The following is a 27995-nucleotide window of genomic DNA, read 5'->3' as shown; positions in this document are numbered from 1 at the left end:
AAATAGTATTTTCTGTTTTTTTTTTCCCTGTAATTTAAAACATTTTTAAAGATTAGATATGAAATTATTAAATGTCGTTTGCAAGATTATTATAACTAGATAAGTGGAAAACACAGATGTTTTCAAATAATTGGAAGAAAAAGCTTGTCAGAAAGATGAAAGAAAGTACATAGCTGAAAAGGTAAACATGTACTTTCCCGGACAGTACACTAATGTGTTACATACCATATTTAGAAAGATTGTATCATATTTATGGAAAGAAAATGTTTCCATCTATTTTTGTTCTTTACAAAGAGGAAGAGCACAATCATTTTTATGAATTCAAATGGAATCTGTGGAAATGTAAGCTATTAATAATGTATTACACACTAACAGTTGATCACTGTATGATACTAAAAATAAATAATATGCAACTTTGTTTGTTCTTCAGTGGCAAAATCATTGATTTTAAAAAGGACCAAATTCAGGCATGTAGTCAGAAGATGCATTGCTGAAGTTTTCCTGTCGAAAGCCTTGTGGGAGTGCACAGGACTTAATTAAGATTCTTAAGCAAGACGAGCACCATTCAAGCAGGAGTAAGTATCCGCCACTAGTGGCTGCAGGAGGCCACCGAATGGCTGCACTGACAGCAGTTAGTCACTGCTGGATGGATAGAATAAATGAGGCAGTGGTGTTCCTGGCACTGGAGTGTGACGAAGAAGAGAAAGAAGCCGTCTGGAGAGCCGAGGGAAAGTGGGATTCCCTGAAGGCGGGAGAAGGTCAAGGGTCACAGTGTGACTGACAGGATACAGCAGGAACAAAAATGCTGAGGTTTTTTGTTTGTTTTTAAATGTGTCATCAGGAAGTGGTGACAATGAAATATGTAGGCTGGTAAATTCTTTATAGATTGTGAGTTCTAATACAGTGGGGCAAATAAGTATTTAGTCAACCACTAATTGTGCAAGTTCTCCCACTTGAAAATATTAGAGAGGCCTGTAAATGTCAACATGGGTAAACCTCAACCATGAGAGACAGAATGTGGAACCCCCCCCCCCAGAAAATCACATTGTTTGATTTTTAAAGAATTTATTTGCAAAGAATGGTGGAAAATAAGTATTAGGTCAACACCAAAGGTTCATCTCAATACTTGGTTTTGTACCCTTTGTTGGCAATAACGGAGGCCAAACGTTTTCTGTAACTCTTCACAAGCTTTTCACACACTGTTGCTGGTATTTTGGCCCATTCCTCCATGCAGATCTCCTCTAGAGCAGTGATGTTTTGGGACTGTCGTTGGGCAACATGGACTTTCAACTCCCTCCACAGATTTTCGATGGGGTTGAGATCTGGAGACTGGCTAGGCCACTCCAGGACCTTGAAACGCTTCTTACGAAGCCACCCCTTTGTTGCCCTGGCTGTGTGTTTAGGATCATTTTCATGCTGAAAGACCCAGCCACGTCTCATCTTCAATGCCCTCGCTGATGGAAGGAAATTTTCACTTCAAATCTCTCGATACATGGCCCCATTCATTCTTTCCTTTACAAAGATCAGTGTAAGAAGATTAGAAGTTTTTTTGTACGTTTGTTTACAGGTGGAAAACACTGTAAGGCAAGGGAAGACAAGTTGATGTGCCACACAACAACACTTTGATGGACATACAGTATATCAAGACTATGTGCGTTTTTTCCGGGGGCGGCCGAGAGGCTGGGACAGACGGTGGCTCGCCTCGCGGCGGACCGTCAGCTCGATCCCGAGATCCAACTACGAGATTTTAAACTGCAGCAACTTTAAGATGCGCTACTGGAACTCGAATCACCGAGGACAGCAGGAGAGGCCATCTGGAGGCCGCCGAGGGTCTCCGTAATGTCGGGTGAAAGTTTGGCAAGGATCGCTTAAGCCGCTCCGGAGCTCTGCTGTCTGATATCACATTCTCGTATGTATTCTGTATGCATTTATGAATGCTGAATGTTTCGTAAATATTTTTCTAATAATTTTATAAATTGTGATTTACTGACCTGTTTTGTGCATGCACCAATCGTTTTAAATAAAACAAGAAATTGAATCATGTTGTCCAAATGTTTTATTGCGATCAGTATCTGCAGTAAAAAAAGAATGACATATTATTTTTGTTTATATGTACATACCTTGTAGTACTACCTTGTAACAACAAAATCCGTGTTAGCCCTATTGCATTCGGCAAATGTAATATAATTTGTAAATTCACCTAATTTGGTCACTGAAGCGGCCCGCATATCAATCTACACCTCGCATCAACACCGGCTGACAGGTTGTTATAATTTTGTCCACGAATGATCAAAGACGTGATAAGAAAAATCATACAATCTTTTAGGTATATCATTAGGTTTAAATCACATCCTTAGCTTCTTGTCTGCAGCTGGTTTCGATTCAAGTCGTATGGTGAGGTCGATCCACACTAGCGCTTTTAAGCTGGACGCTCTTCAAAATATTCCTCTTCAAACATACAGTGGGGCAAATAAGTTTTTAGTCAACCACTAATTGTGCAAGTTCTCCCACTTGAAAATATTAGAGAGGTCTGTAATTGTCAACATGGGTAAACCTCAACCATGAGAGACAGAATGTGGAAAAAAAAAACAGAAAATCACAGTTTGATTTTTAAATAATTTATTTGCAAATCATGGTGGAAAATACTGGACTGTCTCAGGAAATTAGAATATTGTGTATTCTAATTTCCTGAGACAGTCCTGTATATATACACAGGACTGTCTCAAAAAATTAGAATATTGTGTATTCTAATTTTCTGAGACAGTCCAGTAAATATTTGGTCAATACCAAAAGTTCATCTCAATACTTTGTTATGTACCCTTTGTTGCCCAACGACAACCCCAAAACATCACTGCTCTAGAGGAGATCTGCATGGACGAATGGGCCAAAATACCAGCAACAGTGTGTGAAAAGCTTGTGAAGAGTTACAGAAAATATTTGGCCTCCGTTATTGCCAACAAAGAGTACATAACAAAGTATTGAGATGAACTTTTGGTATTGACCAAATACTTATTTTCCACCATGATTTGAAAATAAATTCTTTAAAAATCAAACAACGTGATTTTCTGTTTTTTTTTTTTTTCCACATTCTGTCTCTCATGGTTGACGTTTACCCATGTTGACAATTACAGGCCTCTCTAATACTTTCAAGTGGGAGAACTTGCACAATTAGTGGTTGACTAAATACTTATTTGCCCCACTGTATATAAAGGCGCTTCCAGGAGTTCATGCACAGCACAGAAAGTTATGGAGTCTCATTTACGTCGTGCTGATTTAATTTTTGGAGATTCTGTGGGTTCCTATGTTTTGATTTTGCAGTTTTAACATTGTCAACACACTTCTTACTGCCGCCCATGTTTCGCTCAGGAAACTTGCCTATAGGCTGAAGAAAGTTTACATTGTGGGGTTATAAAATAGGTGAATTGGTAAAATAACACGCAAATTTTTCTTATTAAAACAGGCAATACATTTGTTAAACTAAAAACAGGCACGTCAATGTAGGATAGAACCCTGGAGGAGGTCAGCATGAATCAAAGAAATGAAAAAGAAATGGAGGCCCAGAGAGTGTCACGTTGAAGCAAATGGACCAAGACAGTCCTGTCTGACTCTCATTGATGTAACTACTTGCCCTTTTCTGCTTCCTGTGGCCGCCTCCATCAGGGCCTCAAGGTCCTTCTGCTCCCCTGAGCTGTTCCATTCCTCGCCTGTTGCTCTTCATCATGACTGCTTTGTGTAACCACACAAAGACAAAGAGAGCTCAACTCTTGGTATTTGAACATCTGGATGTGTTTACATGTATAGCTGATCACTTTAAAATCCAACTTTGATCAGAATCATCTATTATTCTTGTACTTATAGGAGGCAAGAGTGCACAAGGGGCAGAAAAATTGTGATTACTCTCAGGGCCCTTGGAAGACAGATGTGTAAGATAACAGAAAAAAAAAAAAAATTTTACTATCTCTTGAGCTTCTACTGAGGTTCATTCAACAATGCTGGAATCAGGATTTTCGGTAAACTCTAATGAAAACACAAATACGTATGAGTTTAACATCCTTAAACTAATAGGCAAAAGTTAACCAAAGGAATAGAAAAAAAAGATCCTACATGATTACAAATATGAATTCTTTACCCTTTCTTTGTCCGAGTGAGCTAAAATGGAAAAAAAAAAACATGTTCATAACCACCATTTTCTCTTAGGTTTATTTAATATAATGATAAATAACTGATAATGTTTTAACATACCTCAAGGCAAGGCAAATTTATTTGTACTGCACAATTCAACACAATGTAATTCGATGTATTTTTTTTCCGCACAGAAAAATTATCAAGGCACAATTAAGAAATAGAAATAATGTATAAATGAAAGGATAACTAAAAGTCATGTTAAATCAGTAAGACAGTTAAAATCATAAACAATTAAAAATAAGAAATAGAAATAAAAACACAAATAAGTCGATAAAAAGCAAAAGTCAATTGGGTAATTGAACAATTGCGGCAGCTATGAATACGCTGTAGTAAAGATGAGCGATTTTAGCCCTAATTTAAAGGAGCTAACCATTTGAGCACACCTCAGCTCTTTTGGTTATCTGTTTCAGAGGTGAGGAGCATAAAAACTCTGTTCTGCCTCACCCTGCTTGTTTCTTGTTCTTGAAGGAAACACCGGTTCCAAACAAGGGGTCTAGATCCTTCATAGGTGTCGAGTAAATCAAGCATGTTTATTATTCTAAGGCCATTAAGTGTTTTGTTGACTTGAAGTAATATTTTATAGTCTATCCTTTAACACCCAGTGTAATAATGTCATGACCGCTGGTATATATGGGCTAAGTTTCCTTGTATTTGTAAGGAATCTTGCACCAATATTATGGAATAGCAGCAGCTTCCTGGTTGATGTTTTTTTTTGTCAACAGCTGTAAACACAACATTGCCATAGTCCACTCAACTAAAAATTAATGCATGGATTAGTAATCTACTAAAATGAACGCATGTATAGGTTTTTCCATTTCTTGTTGGGACAGCAGCTCCTAAATTCTGTCTATGTTTTATTTTAGTTGGTAATAGCCTATAACCACAACAAATGGCAGATTTTATACTGAAATAAATACATTTAAACCCAACTACAACAACCATCATTCTCATCAACATTAATTTTGTATCTAATCCCAACTGCATCATCATATTCTTATAAAGTGAGTTTTGACCTAATGGACTGTATTGTCAGGCATGAAACGCTTTCCATTCCATCACATTTGAAGGCAGCGTGGATTAAATGGCAGGGGACAGCTTTATGCTGAGGATGACATGCAAAACGCTTTAAAAGGTTCGAGTATTTGCATGTAATCACACAAGCTCACAGCCATCATGTCCACTCTTGTACCTTCCTGCTTCTGCTGGGAGGCCTCTAACTGTAATCAGCACAGCTTCCCATCCCCAGAACCCTGACAACAACCTTGACTGGCTTCCCTTCCCAACGACAAAACTAATTGAGCTTAAAATTGAGGACTGCGCAGTTTCACTGGTCGTCAGACTCTTGGCTGCTGACCTTCCAGCTGCAAACATGCGAGGCTTCTTCCTGCTGCCATAAAGAAGCAGCCGAGCAGGAGCTTACATTGCATCAGAACCACTCATCCAGTTGTCACACGAGACTAGTGTGACACTAACATTTCTGTGACGTGACGGAGCAGCAAAATCTGTGTCAAACTTAATAAAAATATACCACGTGCGCATCTCCTTACATTGTTAGGGGATACTACATGGTAGTGCAGGCGTCTTTCACCTCAGGGTTATTCAGACCATTCTCTGAGCCAGTGAATGTTATAAAAAATTCATCCTTGTCACTTCCTGTTTTCCTTCAAGTCTCCTGCTGCATGCGAGAGTTGTCACATACATTCGGCGATGTACTGAATTTGTTTAACAGGTTGTTGTATTGTGGTTGCAGTCAGTAGTAATTGCAGTTTCAGTATATTTTACATTATATATATATATATATATATATATATATATATATATATATATATATATATATATATTAGGGCTGTCAAACGATTAATTTTTTTTTACTCGAGTTAATTACAGCTTAAAAATTAATTAATCGTAATTAATCGCAATTAATCGCAATTCAAACCATCTATAAAATATGCCATATTTTTCTGTAAATTATATATATATTCTGTAAAATAAATTGTTGGAATGGAAAGATAAGACACAAGATGGATATATACATTCAACATACGGTACATAAAGACTGTAGTGGGCATTTCACTCTACTGTCATTTAAATCTGTCTATGCTGTCCTCACTCCAAAGCGTCTACTTTTTCCAAAGCTAGACAGCTAGTGAACGACGCCTTAATAATTAGACTTCTTCCTTTTTCATCTGATTTATTAATAAAATGGCCTCAAACCATTGTCCTCTTTAGACCGTCGTAAAACTACAAAAAGTACACAAGCATTGCATTAGCAACAACGTTAGCTTAGCACACTATACAGGTTCACTAAACATAAACAAAAAGCGTCTCATACAAAAAATATAACATTTCGCTTACTAACATAGTATGTACATTCTTTACAACAACCATACTTACGGACAAATCTTGTCCAAGGATCATATAAGCACAACATTATCAGCCCGAGACGTCGTGCAGCCATAATGAACTGGCAAGAAAACAATAAACCATGTTGCATAGCGACCACAAGAGTTCGCTGTTGGACAGCACAAAAAGCCTTGCTGTAAAACTTACCAAAAGGCAGAATACTTTCTGAGCGGGACATGTGCGTTAATTGTGTCAAATATTTTAACGTGATTAATTAAAAAAATTAATTACCGCGCGTTAACGCGATAATTTTGACAGCCCTAATATATACAGTGCCTTGCAAAAGTATTCGGCCCCCTTGAACCTTGCAACCTTTCGCCACATTTCAGGCTTCAAACATAAAGATATAAAATTTTAATTTTTTGTCAAGAATCAACAACAAGTGGGACACAATCGTGAAGTGGAACAAAATTTATTGGATGATTTAAACTTTTTTAACAAATAAAAAACTGAAAAGCGGGGCGTGCAATATTATTCGGCCCCCTTGCGTTAATACTTTGTAGCGCCACCTTTTGCTCCAATTACAGCTGCAAGTCGCTTGGGGTATGTTTCTATCAGTTTTGCACATCGAGAGACTGACATTCTTGCCCATTCTTCCTTGCAAAACAGCTCGAGCTCAGTGATTGTGGTTGGATGGAGAGTGTTTGTGAACAGCAGTCTTCAGCTCTTTCCAAAGATTCTCAATTGGATTCAGGCCTGGACTTTGACTTGGCCATTCTAACACCTGGATACATTTATTTTTGAACCATTCCATTGTAGATTTGGCTTTATGTTTTGGATCATTGTCCTGTTGGAAGATAAATCTCCGTTCCAGTCTAAGGTCTTATGCAGATACCAACAGGTTTTCTTCCAGAATGTTCCTGTATTTGGCTGCATCCATCTTCCCGTCAATTTTAACCATCTTCCCTGTCCCTGCTGAAGAAAAGCAGGCCCAAACCATGATGCTGCCACCACCATGTTTGACAGTGGGGATGGTGTGTTCAGGGTGATGAGCTGTGTTGCTTTTACGCCAAACATATCGTTTTGCATTGTGGCCAAAAAGTTCAATTTTGGTTTCATCTGACCAGAGCACCTTCTTCCACATGTTTGGTGTGTCTCCCAGGTGGCTTGTGGCAAACTTTAAAAGAGACTTTTTATGGATATCTTTGAGAAATGGCTTTCTTCTTGCCACTCTTCCATAAAGGCCAGATTTGTGCAGTGTCCGACTGATTGTTGTCCTATGGACAGACTCTCCCACCTCAGCTGTAGATCTCTGCAGTTCATCCAGAGTGATCATGGGCCTCTTGGCTGCATCTCTGATCAGTTTTCTCCTTGTTTGAGAAGAAAGTTTGGAAGGACGGCCGGGTCTTGGTAGATTTGCAGTGGTCTGATGCTCCTTCCATTTCAATATGATGGCTTGCACAGTGCTCCTTGAGATGTTTAAAGCTTGGGAAATCTTTTTGTATCCAAATCCGACTTTAAACTTCTCCACAACAGTATCTCGGACCTGTCTGGTGTGTTCCTTGGTTTTCATAATGCTCTCTGCACTTTAAACAGAACCCTGAGACTATCACAGAGCAGGTGCATTTATACGGAGACTTGATTACACACAGGTGGATTCTATTTATCATCATCGGTCATTTAGGACAACATTGGATCATTCAGAGATCCTCACTGAACTTCTGGAGTGAGTTTGCTGCACTGAAAGTAAAGGGGCCGAATAATATTGCATGCCCCATTTTTCAGTTTTTTATTTGTTAAAAAAGTTTAAATTATCCAATAAATGTTGTTCCACTTCACGATTGTGTCCCACTTGTTGTTGATTCTTGACAAAAAAATTAAATTTCATATCTTTATGTTTGAAGCCTGAAATGTGGTGAAAGTTTGCAAGATACAAGGGGGCCGAATGCTTTTGCAAGGCACTATATATATATATATATATATATATATATATATATATATATATATATATATATATATATATATATATATATATCCCCTCAAAATAACTCAAAATATAGCCATTAATATCTAAACTCCTAGCAACAAAAGTGTGAGTACACCTCTTAGAAACTACGTACATCCCTAAATGTCCAAATTGAGTACTGCTTGTTATTTTCCCTCCAAAATATCATGTGACTCGTTACAGGAGTGCTGTCAGCATTGCTGCAGAGATTGAAGAGGTGGAGGGTCAGGCTGTTAGTGCTCAGACCAAACAACCCACTCTACATCAAATTGGTGTGCATTGCTGTCACCCCAGGAGGGAGCCTCTTCTGAAGACGTTTGTTTGTTGTTTGGATCGATTATTTGTCATTTAAAATATTGGGGAAAATGCAACAGTAACAAAAAAAAAAAAAAAAAAAAAATACAATTAAGCGATAGTTATGAGGTAGATATCCGTGACTTATTTTTTCATTGTGGCGTAATTTGTTTAAAAGTAAAATATGCGAGTGAATACTTTGTTAAGTAGTTTTTAAAAAAAACAACTAAATATTAGACATCAATTAATGATTGTAAGCTAGAAAGGACAGACATTTTGAATAATAAATAAGAGTACTTACCTTCTTTTTATGGCTGGGTTGAAACGAAAGTGGTTGCATGACATCTGTAAACGGGGGTCTCCAGGGTAAAACGGACAAATTAAAAATAGTTCGGGGGCTTAATCCGCCATGAATCTGCTATGGCAGCATATAGACATATTGGTCTATCAAACACAACAGTTCTTTTGGCTTAAAATACAGCAGTTTATTTTAAAGGGGGGTGCAAGAGCAGAAACTGCTTTTTCAGCCTTGTCTGTGTTTTCCGCCAGCGACCCCAAACTTTACCTTAGTGTATCATATGGGATTTTTCATTATATACACTACAGTTTGGAGTCGCTTAGGCTTGGTGTTCAGCGCAGCTCGTCCCTCCTCCCGCAGCCAAGCAAAGGAGCCATCGTCCCCCCCCTGGGATCCAGGGTGGTCCCCCGGGCCACCCACGCACCCATCAACCGGCCTTCAGGGATGGCAAGAGGGGACGCACTACCAACCCCATAGCCACGCCATAGAGAAAAAAAGTGGGACCCACCTACCACCCTATTACTGTGGCTGCCAGGTTCCCGGCTGGCAGCCATTACCCAGCACCGTGATGGGATTGTGAGGGGAGGGTAGTGCTATGTATGCATTAAAATAGGACAGCTTTGCTTGGGACAGTGGGACCGCAGCATGGAATTTCTATCCAGCCGCCCGTCCCACCGCCCTTTGCCGGAGCTCTCCTGTGGAATATGATGTGTGTGGTGCGTTAAAAAAGGTGCAGGGATGGCGGGGCCTGTCTTGAGGATGTAACCGTGAGGCACGCCCCCAACAGGTCCCAACCATCCCATAAACTTGGTGTGTGATGCAATAAAAACAGGGGGAGCCGGGCCGGGACTGTATGGCCCTGTCCCAATTCTCCCCGGAGAAATGTATGAGTATGTAAGTGCAAGGGTGAAAGACATTTACAGTGCCGAAGTGAGAGGTGCGTGAGTAAAGAGGCAGGCTCCCGCGGGCATGGCCCCGCCCACCGGAATCACCGGCCGCAGGGCGGGAGAAGCACCAGGCCCCCGATCAACCCCCGCCCCAGACCACACGCGGCGCAGCAGCAACTGCCCACCCCTCGCCCGAGCACCCATCCCGCAGCAGGCGCTACGCCAAGTGGCGGAGACCAGGGGACGTCCACCCCAATGGCAAGCGATAGCCAGCCCCACCCAAGGCTCCGTGGGCCCCAAGAGGTCCCGTTGATGACCCCGCTGCTAGGAGGGCAGCGGCAGCCGCCGCGGTCCAGAGAGGCGGACGGGGCCGGAGACAGACCAAGGGGACGAAAGCGAACCCCCCTCCAACCCACCACCAGGCCAGGAAGGGCGCGCGGTATGACACCCGGGGGCACCTCCCCGGCACCCGGTACAAGGAGACGCGGCTACGGCTGGGCTGACCCGGGAGGGAACTATGGCCGACGCTTACACCACCCAGCCCCCACCCCACTCCACTCCAACCCGGGCGACTGGGGAAGGGCCGTGGCCCCGGACCGGAACCCGCGCGGCACCCCCACCCGCCCACGAGACCAGCACGCGCCCGACGGGACCCTCGCACGGGCAGACGCAACTAGACAAGCCCTAGCTGAAAACCCGGGGCCAGGACAGGCGACGGGACGGCACAGGGCAGGACGCCAACAAACTCCACCTGTGAAGCTGACAGAAGAAGAGGTTTATCAAACACCATTAGATGTATGCCAAGGACCAGTGCAGTGTATTATTTAAGCATAGTTCCTTAATTATTCTGAGTCTGGTTATTAATATATAGGGTGTCCCAGAAAATTTGCATATGTTCCCCAGCAGCTGGCAACCAAATTGTCCATGGGTTACTTTGTAGATTAAACCCATTGACCGACTAAACTGTGAAGGAAGAAAAATTATTTATTACATGCTGTCGGGAGTATATAAAGCAGTTCAGATTTAAACATGTCCAGTTTTCAGCTGCAAAAGGATGCATACAACTTCCCTGGACACCCCGCATATATCAATTTATGTTTACATTTTTATTATTTTTGTGGCATTCCTTCGCAGGCGAGAGAGAATCCTTATTCTATGTTCATTATTCTTGCGATTGTTTCCCACTGTTGTTCGTATTTGTCCATTTTATTTGTCTGTTTGGCAGATATTTTCTCTAATGTTATGTATTCAATGATTAGATTTAGCCATTGGTTCATGCTAATGTTTTGTTTGTTTTTCCAATTCAACAATATTGTTTTTTTGGCTATCGTTAAGCTTACTAGTAGGTGACGGGCTTGATTATTAGAGATATTCACTGTATTCAGATCGCCAAGCAGACAAAGAGTTGGAGACAATGGAATCCTGCAGTTCAATAGGAAAGAGTTTCTTTGTTACATGTAACCAAAATTCTTGCACTGGTTTACTGACTGTACTGACATTTCAACGTCGTAGAACATAAAATATGTCGTTTTGTCAGCACCATCAAAACCGGTTACACTTCGGGTTTGGAATGCCCAAAAAAGGGCTTTTGTACTCCTCTCTGTTCAGCCTAAATGACAGTCTGAAGCAGAATGGAACTGTAGATTTACAAATGACAATAAACCCTACTTTCCCTCTGAAACTAGTACAGCTGCAATAATATCCTTTCCCTCAAAATGAGCAAAGCTGAGACATTTTTGTGGGAAAGTTGAAAATACATCCCTTGGCAAGGCAGCATCTTTGTTGATGTTCTAAACCATCACAACCTGTTACATCAGCACTTACAAGTTCGGTCATGTTGGCAATCAGGGTGCCAGCTTCTATTGTGATAACTCTCAAGACTGCTCTTGAACACATTTTGAGGGTCTTGTCATGTCTCATTCTCGCTCAGTCTCAGACTGCCTGGCGGGCAAAATTCCAGCAGTAAAGACCAGAAGTTCAACTTCATTAGTATGATTTTTAAAGAAAACCACATGGTAAAAACCCCAAATAAATCATTTTTTTGTGTTACTCCTTTCCATTACCACTGTAAAGACTGTAAGGACTACAGCCTTCATGAAACAGCTATTTAAAAAAAAAAAAAAAGATTTCATATCCTTGGTCTCATCTTGATAATGGTTTTATCATAGTGTCAACACCCAAGAAGTCTTGCTCTCGGAGAGTGTGGTTTTACGCACAACTATACTGGTTTCTTTAGGTGTTGCTGCCAGACCCTTTCATACTAGGCTGCCGCTAGTGTGAAAAGACCTTATGCATAGTGGAAATAATGTATAACCTATTGTACCTTTTAAATATTCTGCTCAATAATTACGTGTTAAAGGGGGGCATTTTCTAAATGACATCTACATCATGTCAGACATTAACAAATCATTGCTCTACTTGTTATTTCTAAATGACATTTACAGCATGTGAGACATTTACAAATCATTGTGATACTTGTTCAGCAAAGAGACACAATATAGTCATGAATTCAATGCTTTTCTCCATAATGCCCCTATATGCAATTATTGCTTCCCATTATTTGAATGGGATGGACAGTGCAGCCCGCACAACTCTATTATTACAGAGTGGATAATGCTTTAAGCTGCCCAAGCATTGCTGTTTGCATAAAATCAATTAAGTACCTAAATGGGTCATTTGTAGTTTAGCTGTTTGTATGTGCGGCAGTGCTTCTCTAATAGTGCACTTCCCTAAAATACAGCTATTTATGCTTGGGAGAAACACTTACAAAGGTTGGAGGAGAGAAAACATAATGAACTTGAATCTCAGTCTGTGTTGTAATACTGTCACAAAAATGACCTATATTTACAACATTAAATGAGGTTCATTTATAACAATGTCTATTGAATTTTCTCACAATTCTCTTGCACTGCTTCCATTACATGTACAGGATGTGCTGTTTGATGTGGATGTTGAAATTTTTTGGACAACTGGATTTTAGTCTCTATGGGTTGCTACTTCAATCCATTGACTTTCAAAACATGGCAGTAGCAATCTGTCCGATATAAAACATTTAATAAAGAGCATCTCTGCTTTGTATGACGTATTTTATCTATTGTGTTTTTAGTCCTGTTATCCGACACTGATTCTGACCTGTTACAGGTGATTTACATTGTTTTATAATGCTATAAATGCTAATTATTAATTAGTTTAATGCTATTATACTGCATCATAGACTTTATAATGTATTGACAGGACACGGGGCCGATAAATAGGGGGCCTGCATTGTTGGCGATGCTGTTAAAGCTGACCGAGTGGAAACACAGACAAAGAGTGTTTTTCGTTGAAAATTTTGGGAAAAAATGCCTAAACCCCTCAATTCTTTATAGATATGGATGTAAAACAGTCTTGATTCTTGGTTTAAACCAAAAAACGTACAGTTAGCATTTATTTTACATAAATATGCCAAAGTACAATGCTAGTCTGTTAATGAATGTTGCTAGCGGCCGCCTTATGTAAACAGAGCTTTTCCTGTGAAAATTCTTGTAAATAAATGCATAAACCCCCAAATTCTTTTCAGATATGGACATAAAACAGTCTCGATTCTTGGTTAATGACAAAAAAAAAAAAAAAACGTGCAGTTAGCATTTATTTTATGTGTATATGTCGAAGTACAATGCTAATCTGTTACTGAATGTAGCTAGCGGCCGCCTTATGTAAACAGATCTTTTGCGGTGAAAATTCTTATGAATAAATGCTTAAATCCCCGAATTCTTTGAAGATACGGACATAAAACAGTCTTAATTCTTGGTTAAAGGCAAAAAAACATGGAGTTAGCATTTATTTTATGTAAACATATCAAAGTACAATGCTAGTCTGTTTGTGAATGTGCTAGCGGTCCCCTTATGTAAACAGAGCTTTTCCGGTGAAAATTCTTGTGAATAAATGCTTAAATCCCCAAATTCTTTATAGATATGGATGTAAAACAGTCTCGATTCTTGGTTAAAAGCACAAAAAAAAACAAAAAAAAACTTGCAGTTAGCATTTATTTTACGTAAATACTGTGAACTATGGTGTCAATGTGATTAATTTCTCCCACTGATTTTTTTCACGTTTCAAAATGTGTGCACGGTACATAAAATATAATAATTACCTTGAATCCTCGAACAAATCACTCCTGTGACAATCCTTCCTGTTTGTATGCGGTACAGCTTACGTACTTTTTCAACAGAAATCCAGCGTTAGATCGCTGCGTGCGTGTGTTTGTGAATAGCTCCTCTTGATGTGGGTGGCCCCCTACTTGAATACTGTATGTGGCGCAGTCCATGATCGACCTGACCCATCAATACCACTATGAAGTCTAAGACTGCATTTTGTATAGTATTTGCTGTTTCATCTTCAATTTTACACTGAGAGTGGTACAAGTCCACATACCAAATACACAGTCTGCCATGCAAGCACTACTGAAAGGCACCAAATCACAAATGAAAGCTTGCTGTGTTGAAAAAAAAGGAAAAGAGAAATTCTTTCATGGGTCCTGTGTGGCTATCACACACTCCAACAAAAGTTTTTACTTCCACAAAGCTAGCTGACTAATAAAATGAGGGAATCATAACAAAATGAGATTTTACTTAATGGGTGTTTAACATCAATAGTTAACAGTAATATTCAAGTCTGCACAGTGGCTGAGTGGGTAGCAACTTTGCTTCACAGCTGTGAGGTTCAGGGTATCAATAAATAAGCCCCCCTTTGTAGAAATCAATACTGATTCATCCAATACAAATTTAATATCGAAAAAGACTATTTAAAGGTGCACCCTGTAAGATTTGCACATCGATTATTCATGAAATGGCCATGATATATTGGAGTTTTTGGAGTTTTTCCTTGCCGACATGGAGGGTCTAAGGATGGGGGATACCCAGGACTTGAACTTTATTTATTGATCTTTGTTGCTTCATTTGCTGTTTCTGATTGTGTATCATATTGCCTCTGCAACACCCTTCGAGACAACCTTGTTGTGATTCAGGGCTATACAAATAAAATTGAATTGAATTGAATTGAATTGAATATTTCATAACACATTGCAGAACCTTTTTGGAAGTACTTTTAAAACTGGTCTTAATGGTTAAAGTAAAACTAGGTAACTTTTCAACCTTCATAAAATATGTGATATGTTGACTGACAACTGGTTGAATGACACCTCTTTTATATCTTGACTGGGTCTGTATTGCTTTTACTGGCACTAATTAACTTTGAGGATAGTGGCAGGAACCCTGCCACACAAAAAAAACTACAAATGTGCTGACTGCTTTACGGCTTACGTCACTTCCCCCTTTCCACGTTCGTTATAAAGATGAAAATCGATGCAAACGCTTTCGCGCTAATTCTGCAAAGATGGCAGAGCAACAAAAGAGACAAAAAGTTTCAATTGCCACAGTTTTTTGAATTGTCGCTTTTTTGATCCCCACACCGAAGAGCACCAGAAGTGCACTTTGTACACCCAGCAGCACTCCATGCACTTCATGTTATACTGAAGACAAAAAGTTTGAGGAGACAAAAAAATAAACAAAAAATAAATTGGCCCGGCTTTCACTTGCTGGCGTAAATTGTCCTTTGTAGATGCTGTCAGTGCATTACCAAAATATATATATTTTTTGCCATTGTGCTTATACATTGAGGAAAGAAACTTGAGAGAAACAAACTTGGACCTCGTATCACGTCTCTATTAGTTTTTCATAATTGTTTTAGTACGTTTCTCAGATCAGAATAGAAATTCCCAAAACAGTTTGTGCATTTCCGAAAACACATAGCACAAATAGCAAAACAATATGGATTACCTACAAAAGCCATTTTTTTTTTGTGAAAAATTATTAGTCTTTCGCTCAAAATTTAATTTCTGTGTCAATGAACATGTCAGTCCTGACAGACTGACAAGTCCTTGTTTCATTGTGTGCAGACAAGACAGTCAAATTGCTTTGTCATGCTCTCAGTATAGCAGGTACTCTGGTGGAAGGCTGAGATGCTGAAGAGGTTTTCATGAAAATTGCAAGTTACACCTTTGTGTGTGGGGTATTGATTGCAAGGGACTGGACAAGATTCAGTTTACACTTTTACTGTTTTTACAATGTCTTGACAGACCATGTCCCTGCGATACAGGACGCAAAAGACAGTACTGTGTTTTACAAAAACAAAAAAAAAAAAAACACAAACCAAAATTGAACAAAAAGTGAACATAGAAAATCGGCACAACTAAACTTTGAGTGCTGTTGGATTTTTTCCCCGTCATTTCTACACACTTTGACGTTCCTCTCTGCTGGGCCACAAATTTTCGTCCACATCACAACGGATGTCCTCGCTTGCTATACAGCGAGGAATGAATCTTCTTGAATGCCTTCTCCAGCCTCTGCAGGCATCTGCTGTGATGTCACTGCATGCTGCATTCATGGTATCCAGGAGAGACATCTGAGTGTGAGGCTGGTGATTATACACCTACCATCTCCATGTGGAGAAAAAAAAAAAAAAATCTTCCCTGGGATTGAAATATGGGAGGAACTCCATTACCATTCTGTTGTGGGTTGCAAACCATTCCCTGATTATGTTGGCGTGATGGAAACTCACAATGTCCCAAACTATTGCAAATTTTGGCAGGTTAAAATAAGTTACGAGAAATAAGTAACGAAAATACTTAGAAATAAGCACAACATGTTGACATATTCTGACAACATATTAATCCATCCATCCTTTAACTGTAATCGCCATTATGTTGGCATTATTACATTGAAAACATCTTGCGTGAAAATTAAAAATAAGATATATCTTCTTCAGAGGACTCGTTGTTTGCCACTCATAAGTTCTGATCCTGCAGGTTCTCCAATGTGAAGCGGTATTCAATCCGAAGTGGGAAGGCATTTTTCCCCCGTTAATATTTTGATCTAGTTGCAGTACCATTTTTGGCCATCAAGCCTACATACATTGTGCACCTCTAAGTGACATGATCTAATAAAAAACAACATATGCATGCATAAAAATCAACGATGACCCATGCAATCAATAGTTTTGGCTATGTTTTCAGGATGAAGTTATTAAAACTTACCATCGCATGTCAATAATTGTAATATGAACAGCAACATTTGTAATCCAGTAGCTCTGTAGGTAACAGGCTGCAGAGCAGAGTGATTGAGCAGAGTTTTTCTATCAGTGTGTTTATGTCGTAGCCAGCAGCAAGTATCCACAGTTTGTATTGTTCCTCATTCTTCACACGGAATTTGTGGAAACTATTTGCCCATTTCTTCTGTCTGTTTCCACAGCCTCTAAATGCATGTTTCACTACGTTGCTGTTCTTCAGTCAAGACTCCAGACTGATGCTGCATTCGAGGAAGGTGGAAAGTCAGAGTTTTCCAACCGCCGACCAGGAAAAATATCATTACAACGCAACATGAACTAGGAGGCCCTAGTCGCAAAGTAAGAAAAAAGTCTCCAAGTCTTATTCTCGCCTTTTGAAGCGAAAATCACACAAAACAACCCTGGATCATTTCACACGGCGGTGGGGTTGTCAATTGTCTTCACCGATCTGAACCCCCCCCCCCCCGGCGGCAAGCAAGTTACAGCTCATCGTTCCCCTGCTGCGGGCAGGAGAACTCGTTTGCCGGGGAAGCAGCTGGAGAATGACTGCCAGACAAACCGGCCGACGTCGGACGAGCGCATAGCTGCCCGAGCCCAACCCGAGGATAGTGGTCCATTGCCAGGCACACAAAAAGGGCAGAGGGGGCTGGAAGTCTGGACGATATGAAGAACTGCACGATCATAAGCCGAGGTCAGCGCTCTCCTGGCGGGCACACGAAAAGGACCAAGGGGGGTGTGCGACAAGCTGCCGGTCGTCGGCCGAGTGGCATTCTCGTCAGCCACAAAATGCAAGCCACCTCCGTATTAAAATGTGTGCCATGATCCCAGTATTTGACATTATACAAAACACGATGTTTACTCACTTTCTCGTAGGTCTAATGGTTCCACAGTTGTCGGACTTGTTTTGGCGAATCTCGGGGTGAAGGGGAACTTTTTGAAACACAAAAAGGCTCACACGCCTCTCCCTGGTGCAGCAACAAAACCCTGCAGCACATTTGGCTGGCGTGATGAGAGAAATAAACGAATTAATCCGCTAAATCAGCTGAATCTGCACTCATCTGCATACTATAAAGCCATGCTGTACTGTGAGATAATGACCCGGGTGACGTCACATTCGCGTTCGTCCTCAACCCTTTTTGCTCTCATAGGCACTTCAAGCCTAATGTAGAAAATTCTGAACTTCAATTATCAAGGTTAGGTCTCTCTTTTAAAGGGGAAACTTCAGAATTTTTTTTTACATTAGCCTTAATCTTCAAGTTAGAGGGGGTTTAATTAGTCGGTGGAGTTGATTATCATGAATTCCGTTTGTCGGTCCGGAGTGGCTAAGCTAGCGTGTGTCAATGGTGCCTGCTTAGCACAGATCTAACATAGTCAAATGAATTAAAAATGCAGATCATTGTTCAAAATACCCGTGCGGTCAAAACGATGTCACACCAAACTGCCGTAATTCATATAATTCTGCAGGACATAAAAAATAAAATAAAAATAAAAATACATTTTTTTTGATAAGTTTATCCTGAAAGTACAGCCAACTCTATGGGTTGCATGGGTCATCGGTGATTCTCATGCATGCATACGATATTTTATTGGTATGCTAAGCAGGCACCATAGATTCGCACTAGCTTTGCCACTCCGGAGCCTTGAAACTAACAAATTACTAACAAACTGCACGGAATTTGCTAATAATAAACTTCACCAACTAATTTAACCCCGGCTAATTCGAAGATTTGGCTTTGTCAGAAATTCTGAACTTCCCATTTAAATACATTCATAGGACGTCAATTGCATGCAATGACATTTTTCTGTAATCAGTGGGGGCAGTGCCCCGCTGGCTCATGATCATTGAACACATTAAACAAAAGAAAGAGAAAAGTCACCACAAAATGTAAAATTTGTAAAAATAAAACATTACAGAATCATTCCCACTTTCACTTTAATATTGAATATCCATGTGAAGTGTGGTCTGTGTGGATTTTCATTTGAGCTTTTTCAGCTTTTCACAATTTTTGCCTGAATTGAGAGCATACATTTTTTGCTCCATAACCAAATTAAACCAACAAACGCAGGCGACCCGAAACGCGTAACGCCTTCCCGAGCATTTTTACAGCCCCCTGCGCGTCCTCCGGCAATATTTGGAAACAAGAACTTCAAATTTATCACCTCTGAGTCACGATGGCTGGGAGAGAGAGAGACCCCAAGGAACGAGGGAGGGAGGAAGGAAGGGAGGAGGAGACGGGAGGTGCTGAAGTTGTCCGGCGAAGCGCACCGCGAGTCCAAGCCTCTCCTTTGCGGCGCGTAAAAGAAAAAATGTTGCTCTAATCTGAAGCGTGACCGAGCAAATCTCTGACAGGACTTCTCATCTAATCGCCATCACAAATCCCGTGGAACATCCCTGACTGTCCGATGCATCCATGATTCTTGCCGGGAAAACAAGCGTCGTCCTCCTGCTGGTCCTCCTTACAGCGCAAGGTAAGCGCACTGGCTGATGTACGCGCAAAAACAACGGAAAAAGTAGCAATTTACACACGTGACATTACTTTTAGATTCTCTGTGAATCAATGATTTCGTGGATGGAATGGCTTTTGAGAGAAAGTGAGTTAAAAGCATAGTGGTGTCTATTCCATGTCAAACGCCGCATCCTTTCTAGACGGAAGATGCACTTTGTGGCATGCAGAGACTCTTGAACAGGATGTAACAAATATTAAATGCGATGGAGAAACAACGATTAAGAAAGGTGAATGGGAATCATTATTTTAACATGTCATTTCACATGGTTGGAGGATTGTTTGTAATATTCTGACCCTGTCATGTGGCAAAATAAGGTAAGTATTGAATGATAAAAAATGCAAATTATGGGAATTTTCAAGTAAAAACTTTCCATAGCAATTACCAGTCGGAAGGGAAGAATTATTTTAAGGTGTTTTGACTCATGGCTGAAACAATTGGATTGCAAGTGAAGTGGTTACTGGGTTTTCAAATTATGAAGTGTTACTCGATCGTTGATTTGTTTTGCTTTGTGCTGCAAGACAAAATTTGGCATATGAATGAGATATACCCTTCCAAAGTGAAAGAAGAATGGTCAATCGTGCATTAACATTATAGCAATGCTCTCTCTTGTGGGTAAAGGGGGCTTCTTATAATAAAAAGAGTGTGTTTATCTTCATGCCTGAATATTTTCATTATTCATTTTCATTATTTAACCTCTTATTTCAATTAAATTGAATTATTTTCCCAGAAAGTTTCCAACTAGTTTTCTTTTATCGGACTTTCTATCCCAGAACACTCATTGGAAACTCACCAACATAGACTTCATAATACCATTATGAAGTCTTCATAATACCATTATGAAGTCTATGCTCACCAGTAAGTTCCCTTATTCTTTTGCAAATATTATAATCCATGCAAACCGCAACCTCAATCATAAAACAAATTGTTGACTATTTTTATACAGATTTTGAACATGCTTTCATGCCAATGCTGCTATCCCTCATGTTGTGGCCAGTAAAAGCACAACGATATACTGTATAAATGTATCCGTACTGTAACCCCCTGGAGCTATTGTGCATCTTATAGTTTGTACAAAACATGTTAATAGAAACACAGTTGATGCTGATGCGTTCTGTAGGGATGTGGGTCTCTTCCACACGCGTGGGCCAGAGGTCATTATTAGGCAGAGTAAAGACATTTTCAATGTGAAAAGCAGTGCTTTGTAGCTTGATTGACCGCCTCTTCTTCTAATCTTTAAACTTTTTTTGGGTGGTGTTTTATAGATGATTCTTGCCTAAAACGACTGGTATTTGCTTTGTTTTTATTATATGTTAATCATTTGCTAACCAGAGTGCATGTGAATGTCGTGAGATTAAATGCCAATGTGAAATGTGACATTCTGGAACTGGATAAACACTCTATTATGTTACCCTATAATTATGTCCCCTAGGGGCTGTGAGCAGTACTGTAGATTAGAGATCTCAGCGAAATCTGATTGGATTTTTAGTCAGTGCTTTCAGGCAAAGGTAGCCAACCTGTGGAAAGCCACCTTGTTATGGGACGAGAATGAATTGATAACTCTTCTCTAGAGAAAAATGTCATTTAAAAATGTACCGTAACTTCCAGACTATGGCGCACACCTGACTATAGGCATGTGCCGGTATGAATTTCTGATGGTATGATAACCTTAAGCCAAAATGTCACGGTTTCACGGTATCACAGAATTGCAATTACAGCTCTAAAATGTGTTATTTTGAGATATCTAGGTTAAAAAAAACAAAAAAAAACCCAACCTTTTTTACATTGAACAGGATTTTTATTTTTCAAAACCGTAAAATGAAACATAAGTATGATGTTAAGTTAAAATAAATTTTAAAAAAATGACAAAAAATAACAGAAATATTCTAAATAAAATTAATATTAATCCAGTCCTTTAGGTGAGTGAAAATCCACAGACACAGCTCAACAGTATTACCATCACAACAAAAATAATTGGATTATTTTCCATAAAAAGCACATGTGTATGACTCGTATCATGTTTACATTATAAACACGCTTTTTCACAACACAGACAGTTGTCAGAGAGAAAAAACACGTGTTTTACCGCTACTAGACACACTAAACACACTGGAATTTACCCTCGTAGCTTGTATTCCCATTGTTTTTCTTCAATGGGGGGATAAAGTTCAGGATTTTCCCCTTCTCCCGCCATCGTAGCACAGCTGACTCATTGACACTGAGCAACAATCGGTGTCAGCGAACTTTTTCTTCCTTGTATTTTTGGGACATAAAAAATAGCTAATACCGTAGGGACGGTATGACAGAAAATTTTTGCGGTTTTGAAACCGTGATGTTTTCATACCACGATATACCTTGAAACCAGTAATCAGCACATGTCTTCACTTAACTATAAGTTTTACAACCCAAATTTCAAAAAATTGAAGAAAACAAATCACTCACAAGCAGTGTTGGGAGTAACGCCGTTATAAATAACGGGTTAATTTAACTAATTACTTTTTCCGCCGTTACAACGCCGTTACCTTTACTGACGGTCAAAAGCGGTGCGTTACTTACTCTGAATAAATTGAAGAAACTACCAGCCGTGTCGAGTCGACTCTCTGCTCTGATGATTTGTCATCCAAGACTTGGGGTGCGTTCAGGTTCGAGAATAGCGTACGTACTTCTGACTCCAAGCTGTTTGTCCCTGCTCATTCAATTAGACAATGCTTTCCAAAGTTTGGTAACGTTTCTGTGTTTGCTACACCTGATGCTAGCCTCGTTCCCATCTCCCACTGTCAGCCAGCAATAATTCTGCTTCCATCTTGAGGACGGCAGGAGCTTTGAAGGTGACGTGAATTGTCGGGAAACGAGCCTACCTCAATGCGGCCCCTCGAGAGATGCGATGGAAGTGATTGTGATTGGCTGAGGGTTAGAGTCATGTGTTGTGGTAAGCCAATCAGAGTCGGTGATTTCACAAGTAAACCGGAACAGCGCGTGCGGCAAACACACACACGCAAAACAGATGCACAGGGTCGGGATGGCAGAGCATTCAGAAGAAAAATTGTCCTTTAAGAGGTGGAGATATAGACACTATTTCAAGTTTGTCGAAACTAAAGGAAAGAACCTGCATGTAATGTGTAATTTATGTCCCGGGGCAAAGCTTTTGTCGACATCTGTGGTAAGCAATTCAAATCTGCTGAAGCACCTAACAAGTTAACTACCTGTCTGTTCTTCTCTATTCCACTGACTCGAATACTGCTCAGAAAATTTCAAATTCTTTGACATACAACAAGTTCTTTTTAAAGTAACGAAAATAGTTACTTTCCCTGGTAACTAGTTACTTTTACTATAGAGTAATTCAGTTACTAACTGAGTTACTTTTTGAAAGAAGTAGTGAGTAATGTAACTAATTACTTTTTTAAAGTAATGTGCCCAACACTGCTCACAAGGTGACCCAAAGAAAACAGGACCCAAATTGGGATAAGCATCATTTCTTGATTTTTCTTCGGAATAAAAAGAGATTGCAGCAAAAACTGCATTATTTTCAATATGATGTATGATATTTTCAAAAAAATAAAATGCAGTCATCATAGCTACAGTCTCTTTTTATTCCGATGAAAAAAATCAAGAAATGATGCCTATCCAAATTTTGGGCCTGTTTTTTTAGGGTCACCCTGTAATGCGTGTATGTAAAGAGAGATGTTACACAATAATATTTGATTGATAAAAAATATTTTCATTAACCAAATGAACACGCATCAACACTCTGAGCCGCCCAAACACAAATCCCACTCATGTTCTGGTAAACTACATTTACAAAGAAGAGAAATAAAATCCATTTTACCAGATCTTCTCAGTTTTTAAGTGGACAAAGTCCTCTTAAAAAGCCCGCTGTGGCATCTGATATACTCTGGCCTAATGGCTATTAGAGCGTTCTCTGACATTGCAGCTTTTTTGTAGCACACTGTGGCAATCTGTCATCTTTAAATCAAAAACAAAGTCAAAACACCCATGGTTAGCCATAAACTGTTTTTCCGTAATTGGATGACGCATCAGACGGAGCCTTCCTGGGGAACAAAGTTCTTTGAGTGCTGGTTGAAAACTTGCCTGGAACTCAAGACTCACCGCTGTTCCAGCGATAGAGTCTGGCGACAGTTCCGCGGATCAAATTTCCAGGGTGGAACAAGCCACAGCAAACAGACAGCGGAGTGGACCAATCAACGACGGATGGACGTGACGTTGGTAAAGCGACAAGAAACTCTAGCGTGAGGAAATAAACAAACGAGGAGAGCGGAGGAGTTTATTCAACATGGCTAGCGTGAGACAGACCGTTGGTTTTAGTGGCTCGATGCGTTTTTGGTCATTTAAAACTGAATTTACCGTGGATTGGAATATATTCCCGTTCGCCATCTGTGTTGCTCCCAGACTGTTCTCCTGGTGTTTAAAAAATACAGAGAGAACAGTCTGGCCGTGCCAGGCAAGTTGAAAACGAGTAGGCCTAATCAGTACCAGACACCCGTCACTTTATAACTGCTTGATTGTAGCGGCATATAGTGGAGTATCATATCTATAAAATCCCCAGAGGTTTTGATGTGGTCGGACGAGACTTCTGGCAAGCTTTGTTGGCGCTAGCACAGCAGCAGAAAGCCACGTCATGGCAAAATCTATCTGTTCCTTTGAAATATATATAATCATCCTTCGTTAGACATAATTGTTTCAACTTGAGGGGCTGTAAAGGTCCTCTCTTGACAACAAGTCGACATGTACCTAGATTGAACTAGTTTTCGTACAGAGACTTTGGAGCTATCATTAGCTAAGGGTGTGTTTAGAAATTAGAATACTTACCGAGTGCGCGCATATCGCTCTAGTCGGATGAAATACTCACTGACGAAAAAGTAAGTATAAAGGTGCAAAAAAAATACTTAAGTAAAAGTATCTAAGAAAAAATGTACTCAAGTAAATGTAAAAAAGTACTTTGAAATTTACTTTATAAGTAAAAATTAAAAAGTACTTTCTCTTTCTCCCAATGCAAAAAATGCCATATATATAATATATACTAGACTATACAGTACATATATATATATATATATATATATATATATATGTGTGTGTGTGTGTGTGTATATATATATATATATATATATATCAGAGGCTGCGCTAGACATTTTCGTTGTCTGTCATTTTGACTGACAGGGTCATAAAAATCCGGTCATAATCTATTTTTACCAGTCACTGAAATTTTAAAAATGATAATGATGACATATTCAATAGTATTTAGTTTTCATTCATTTTTAATTTTGTAACGCTTGCTTGGCGGCGAAAAATTAGACACTGAAGTTGTATTTTTCTCCCTCTTTTTACTCTGCTTACCGCCAACAACACCAACAAAACAACTCCACTCCCAAAGAAAAAGAGGCAACCATATAGACCCCAATCACCAACGTCACACAATGATCTTAATTGTGGTTGTCAGCCCAAAATCTTCTAAATATATATTAAATGCATCTTACCAGATATAAAATGACTACTACATAGTCTGTGTGATCGTTTGGTGCCCCGATTTCTTGTCGAATTACAGCAGTCCATCTCGCTCTCCTCTTCGGTAATTCCAGCTCCAATAGCATATATTTAAAAATGCTACCGTTCACAAGTTCGTAGTTGGATCACGGCGATCTCGGCGAACCACCGTCTGTCACAATTCCTGCCTCTCTCGGCCTCTCCCGGGAGTCGAGCTGTCATCATCATTGTGGAACGCAAACTATATATGTTTGATATATGTCCATCAACGTACAAGTCAAGTTGTCTTCTCTTTTATAACAGCATTTCCCAGCTGTAAACAAACGAATAAAAACTTGTAACACTTGTAACAGGCGGCTAGCAGCAGTAGCAGAAGCTAGTTGTTGTAAAAATGATTAAACTTCGTAATTACAGTCATCATCGTAATATCAATAGCAAAGGCAACAAGTAGTTTCATGCGCGAGATTTTAGGTTTCGTATTTTTAGAGCACATTACCTTCCATAACAGCGGGGGCATGACTGCAGGAGCTGTCAGTTTTGTCCATCTCCTTCCCTCCCACCTGTATGACGAGTACGAGCACCCATGGTTTGGAAATCGACATGGTACGAAGCATGGAGGCCTTGCCTTGGTTCTCCACCCGCCTACATCAAAATAACATTCCCGGGATCTTGTATAAAGACCTTCCAACTTCGATTCCACCGCCATTGACTTCAATGGTAAACAGGCGGAAACGGAAGGGGAAGGAAGACATAAGGAAGTAAACCGGTACCTCGAAAACTTGTCTATAGACCCTACTCACCTACGTCACAAAATGGGCGTGTCGCTGTTTCCGGCCGCCATATTGTACCTCTTTTTCAGACCTATTCTCATTGTTTTCTATTAGTCGAGCAAGTTATAGAGCAATTCATGGAAGCCCCGGTGTTATCTGACGCTGTAAACTCATTGGATCCGTTGCATAAAAGGCGTTACGTGGAAAAGCTTCAGTTTATCCATTCGCCAGATCCGTATTTGATGCCTAAATCGATGTTTTTCGACCCGCTGGCTTCGCCTGACATCTGATACCCACACAAAATCAGCCTATTCTCACGAAAGTTTGAAAAACTTTAAGAGCTTGGAGGCTTATAAATGCTACGTTGCTGGTTAGGTGAAACACGTCCTCGTACACGAAAATTCGGCAGGAATCTTGTGCTCGGAAGGTGAGTTACGAAATTTTCAATTGAAAATCTTTTGTTCTTGCTAACATCCACTGTCAAGTCTAATGTATTTCATGTCATTTGTCAATGGAGCTAGGGCTTTTAATGTTTATATGGTTTAGCGATAGCACTAACTACATACATACGTGTATGTTGTCGGCGATTAGCCTAGCAATGATCTTAATTGTGGTTGTCAGCCCGAAACCCTCTAAATATATATTAAATGCATCTTACCAGATATAAAATGACTACTACATAATCTGTGGTAGTCGTTTGGAGCCCAGTTGTCTCGTCGAATTGCAGCAGTCAATCGCGGCCTCCTCTTCGTGTCTCTCGGAATACGGTAAAAATTCAAGTCTCTCCGTCTATCTTCTCTGTTTTTGCAACCGACCGCCACACACGACTTCACCATTTTGAGTATTAATGTTGACGAGCAGTAAAACGTGCAATAATAGGAAGAATTTACGAAGCGCTAATGCATTTCTATGGCGAGTATGCGGACATCATGGCGCGGAGGCGTGGCTGTGACGTCACGTGAGTAGGGTCTATACACAGGCGGCAATCTAGTCCACCAATTGGATCACGCGCTGGCACACCGGGTGCACCAATAAGAACCTCGCGTTGATGTGTCAATCACGGTGCCGCCGCCAGAGCCCGGTTACACTACAATATTCTGACAGAATAGCCAACGACGTCATGCATTAAGAGAGACAATAGCTAATTAATGTGCCACCCTGTGGTCTGGGGTGTGAATTGCAACCTGTCAAAATGACTGACGGACTTCAGTTTTTTCCGTCACCGTTTTAAAAAACCGGTCAACGACGGAAAATTTCCGGTTAACGCGACCCCTGATATATATATATATATATATATATATATATATATATATACAGTGGGGCAAATAAGTATTTAGTCAACCACTAACTGTGCATGTTCTCCCACTTGAAAATATTAGAGGCCTATAATTTGTCAACATGTGAAAAACCTCAACCATGAGAGACAGAATGTGGAAAAAAAAACAGAAAACCACATTGTTTGATTTTTAAAGAATTTATTTGCAAATCATGGTGGAAAATAAGTATTTGGTCAATACCAAAAGTTCATCTCAATACCCTTTGTTGGCAATAACTGAGGTCAAACGTTTTCTCTAACTCTTCATAAGCTTTTCACACACTGTTGCTGGTATTTTGTCCCATTCCCCCATGCAGATCTCCTCTAGAGCAGTGATGTTTTGGGGCTGTCATTGGGCAAAACAGACTTTCAACTCCCTCCAGAGATTTTCTATGGGGTTGAGATCTGGAGACTGGCTAGGCCACTGCAGGACCTTGAAATGCTTCTTACGAAGCCACTCCTTTGTTGCCCTGGCTGTGTGTTTGGGATGCTTGTCATGCTGAAAGACCCAGCCACGTCTCATCTTGCCCTTGCTGATGGAAGGAGATTTTCACTCAAAATCTCTTAATACATGGCCCCATTCATTCTTTCCTTTACACAGATCAGTCGTCCTGGTCCCTTTGCAGAAAAACAGCCCCAAAGCATGATGTTTCCACCCCCATGCTTCACAGTGGGTATGGTGTTCTTTGGATGCAATTCAGTATTCTTTGTCCTCCAAACACGAGAACCTGTGTTTCTACCAAAAAGTTCTATTTTGGTTTCATCTGACCATAACACATTCTCCCAGTCCTCT

General features: G+C 40.1%; 1 protein-coding gene across 1 annotated transcript in view; it reads left to right on the top strand.

Annotated features, from left to right (window-relative positions):
• The first annotated feature begins 19336 nt into the window (after nucleotides 1–19336).
• Nucleotides 19337–27995, top strand: part of LOC130923961 (neuronal acetylcholine receptor subunit alpha-3-like) — a 35474-nt gene continuing 26815 nt past the window's right edge. Inside the window, exon 1 of the mRNA XM_057850157.1 lies at nucleotides 19337–19582. Within this exon, the coding sequence (XP_057706140.1) occupies nucleotides 19525–19582 (58 nt within the window). The 5' untranslated portion in view covers nucleotides 19337–19524. The remainder of the gene's footprint in view (nucleotides 19583–27995) is intronic.

The sequence above is a fragment of the Corythoichthys intestinalis genome, chromosome 11 (genome assembly GCF_030265065.1).
Source record: "Corythoichthys intestinalis isolate RoL2023-P3 chromosome 11, ASM3026506v1, whole genome shotgun sequence".
Classification (NCBI taxonomy): domain Eukaryota; kingdom Metazoa; phylum Chordata; class Actinopteri; order Syngnathiformes; family Syngnathidae; genus Corythoichthys; species Corythoichthys intestinalis.
The sequence above is the reverse complement of the archived record's forward strand: the minus strand, read 5'-3'. Positions and strand labels throughout refer to the sequence as shown.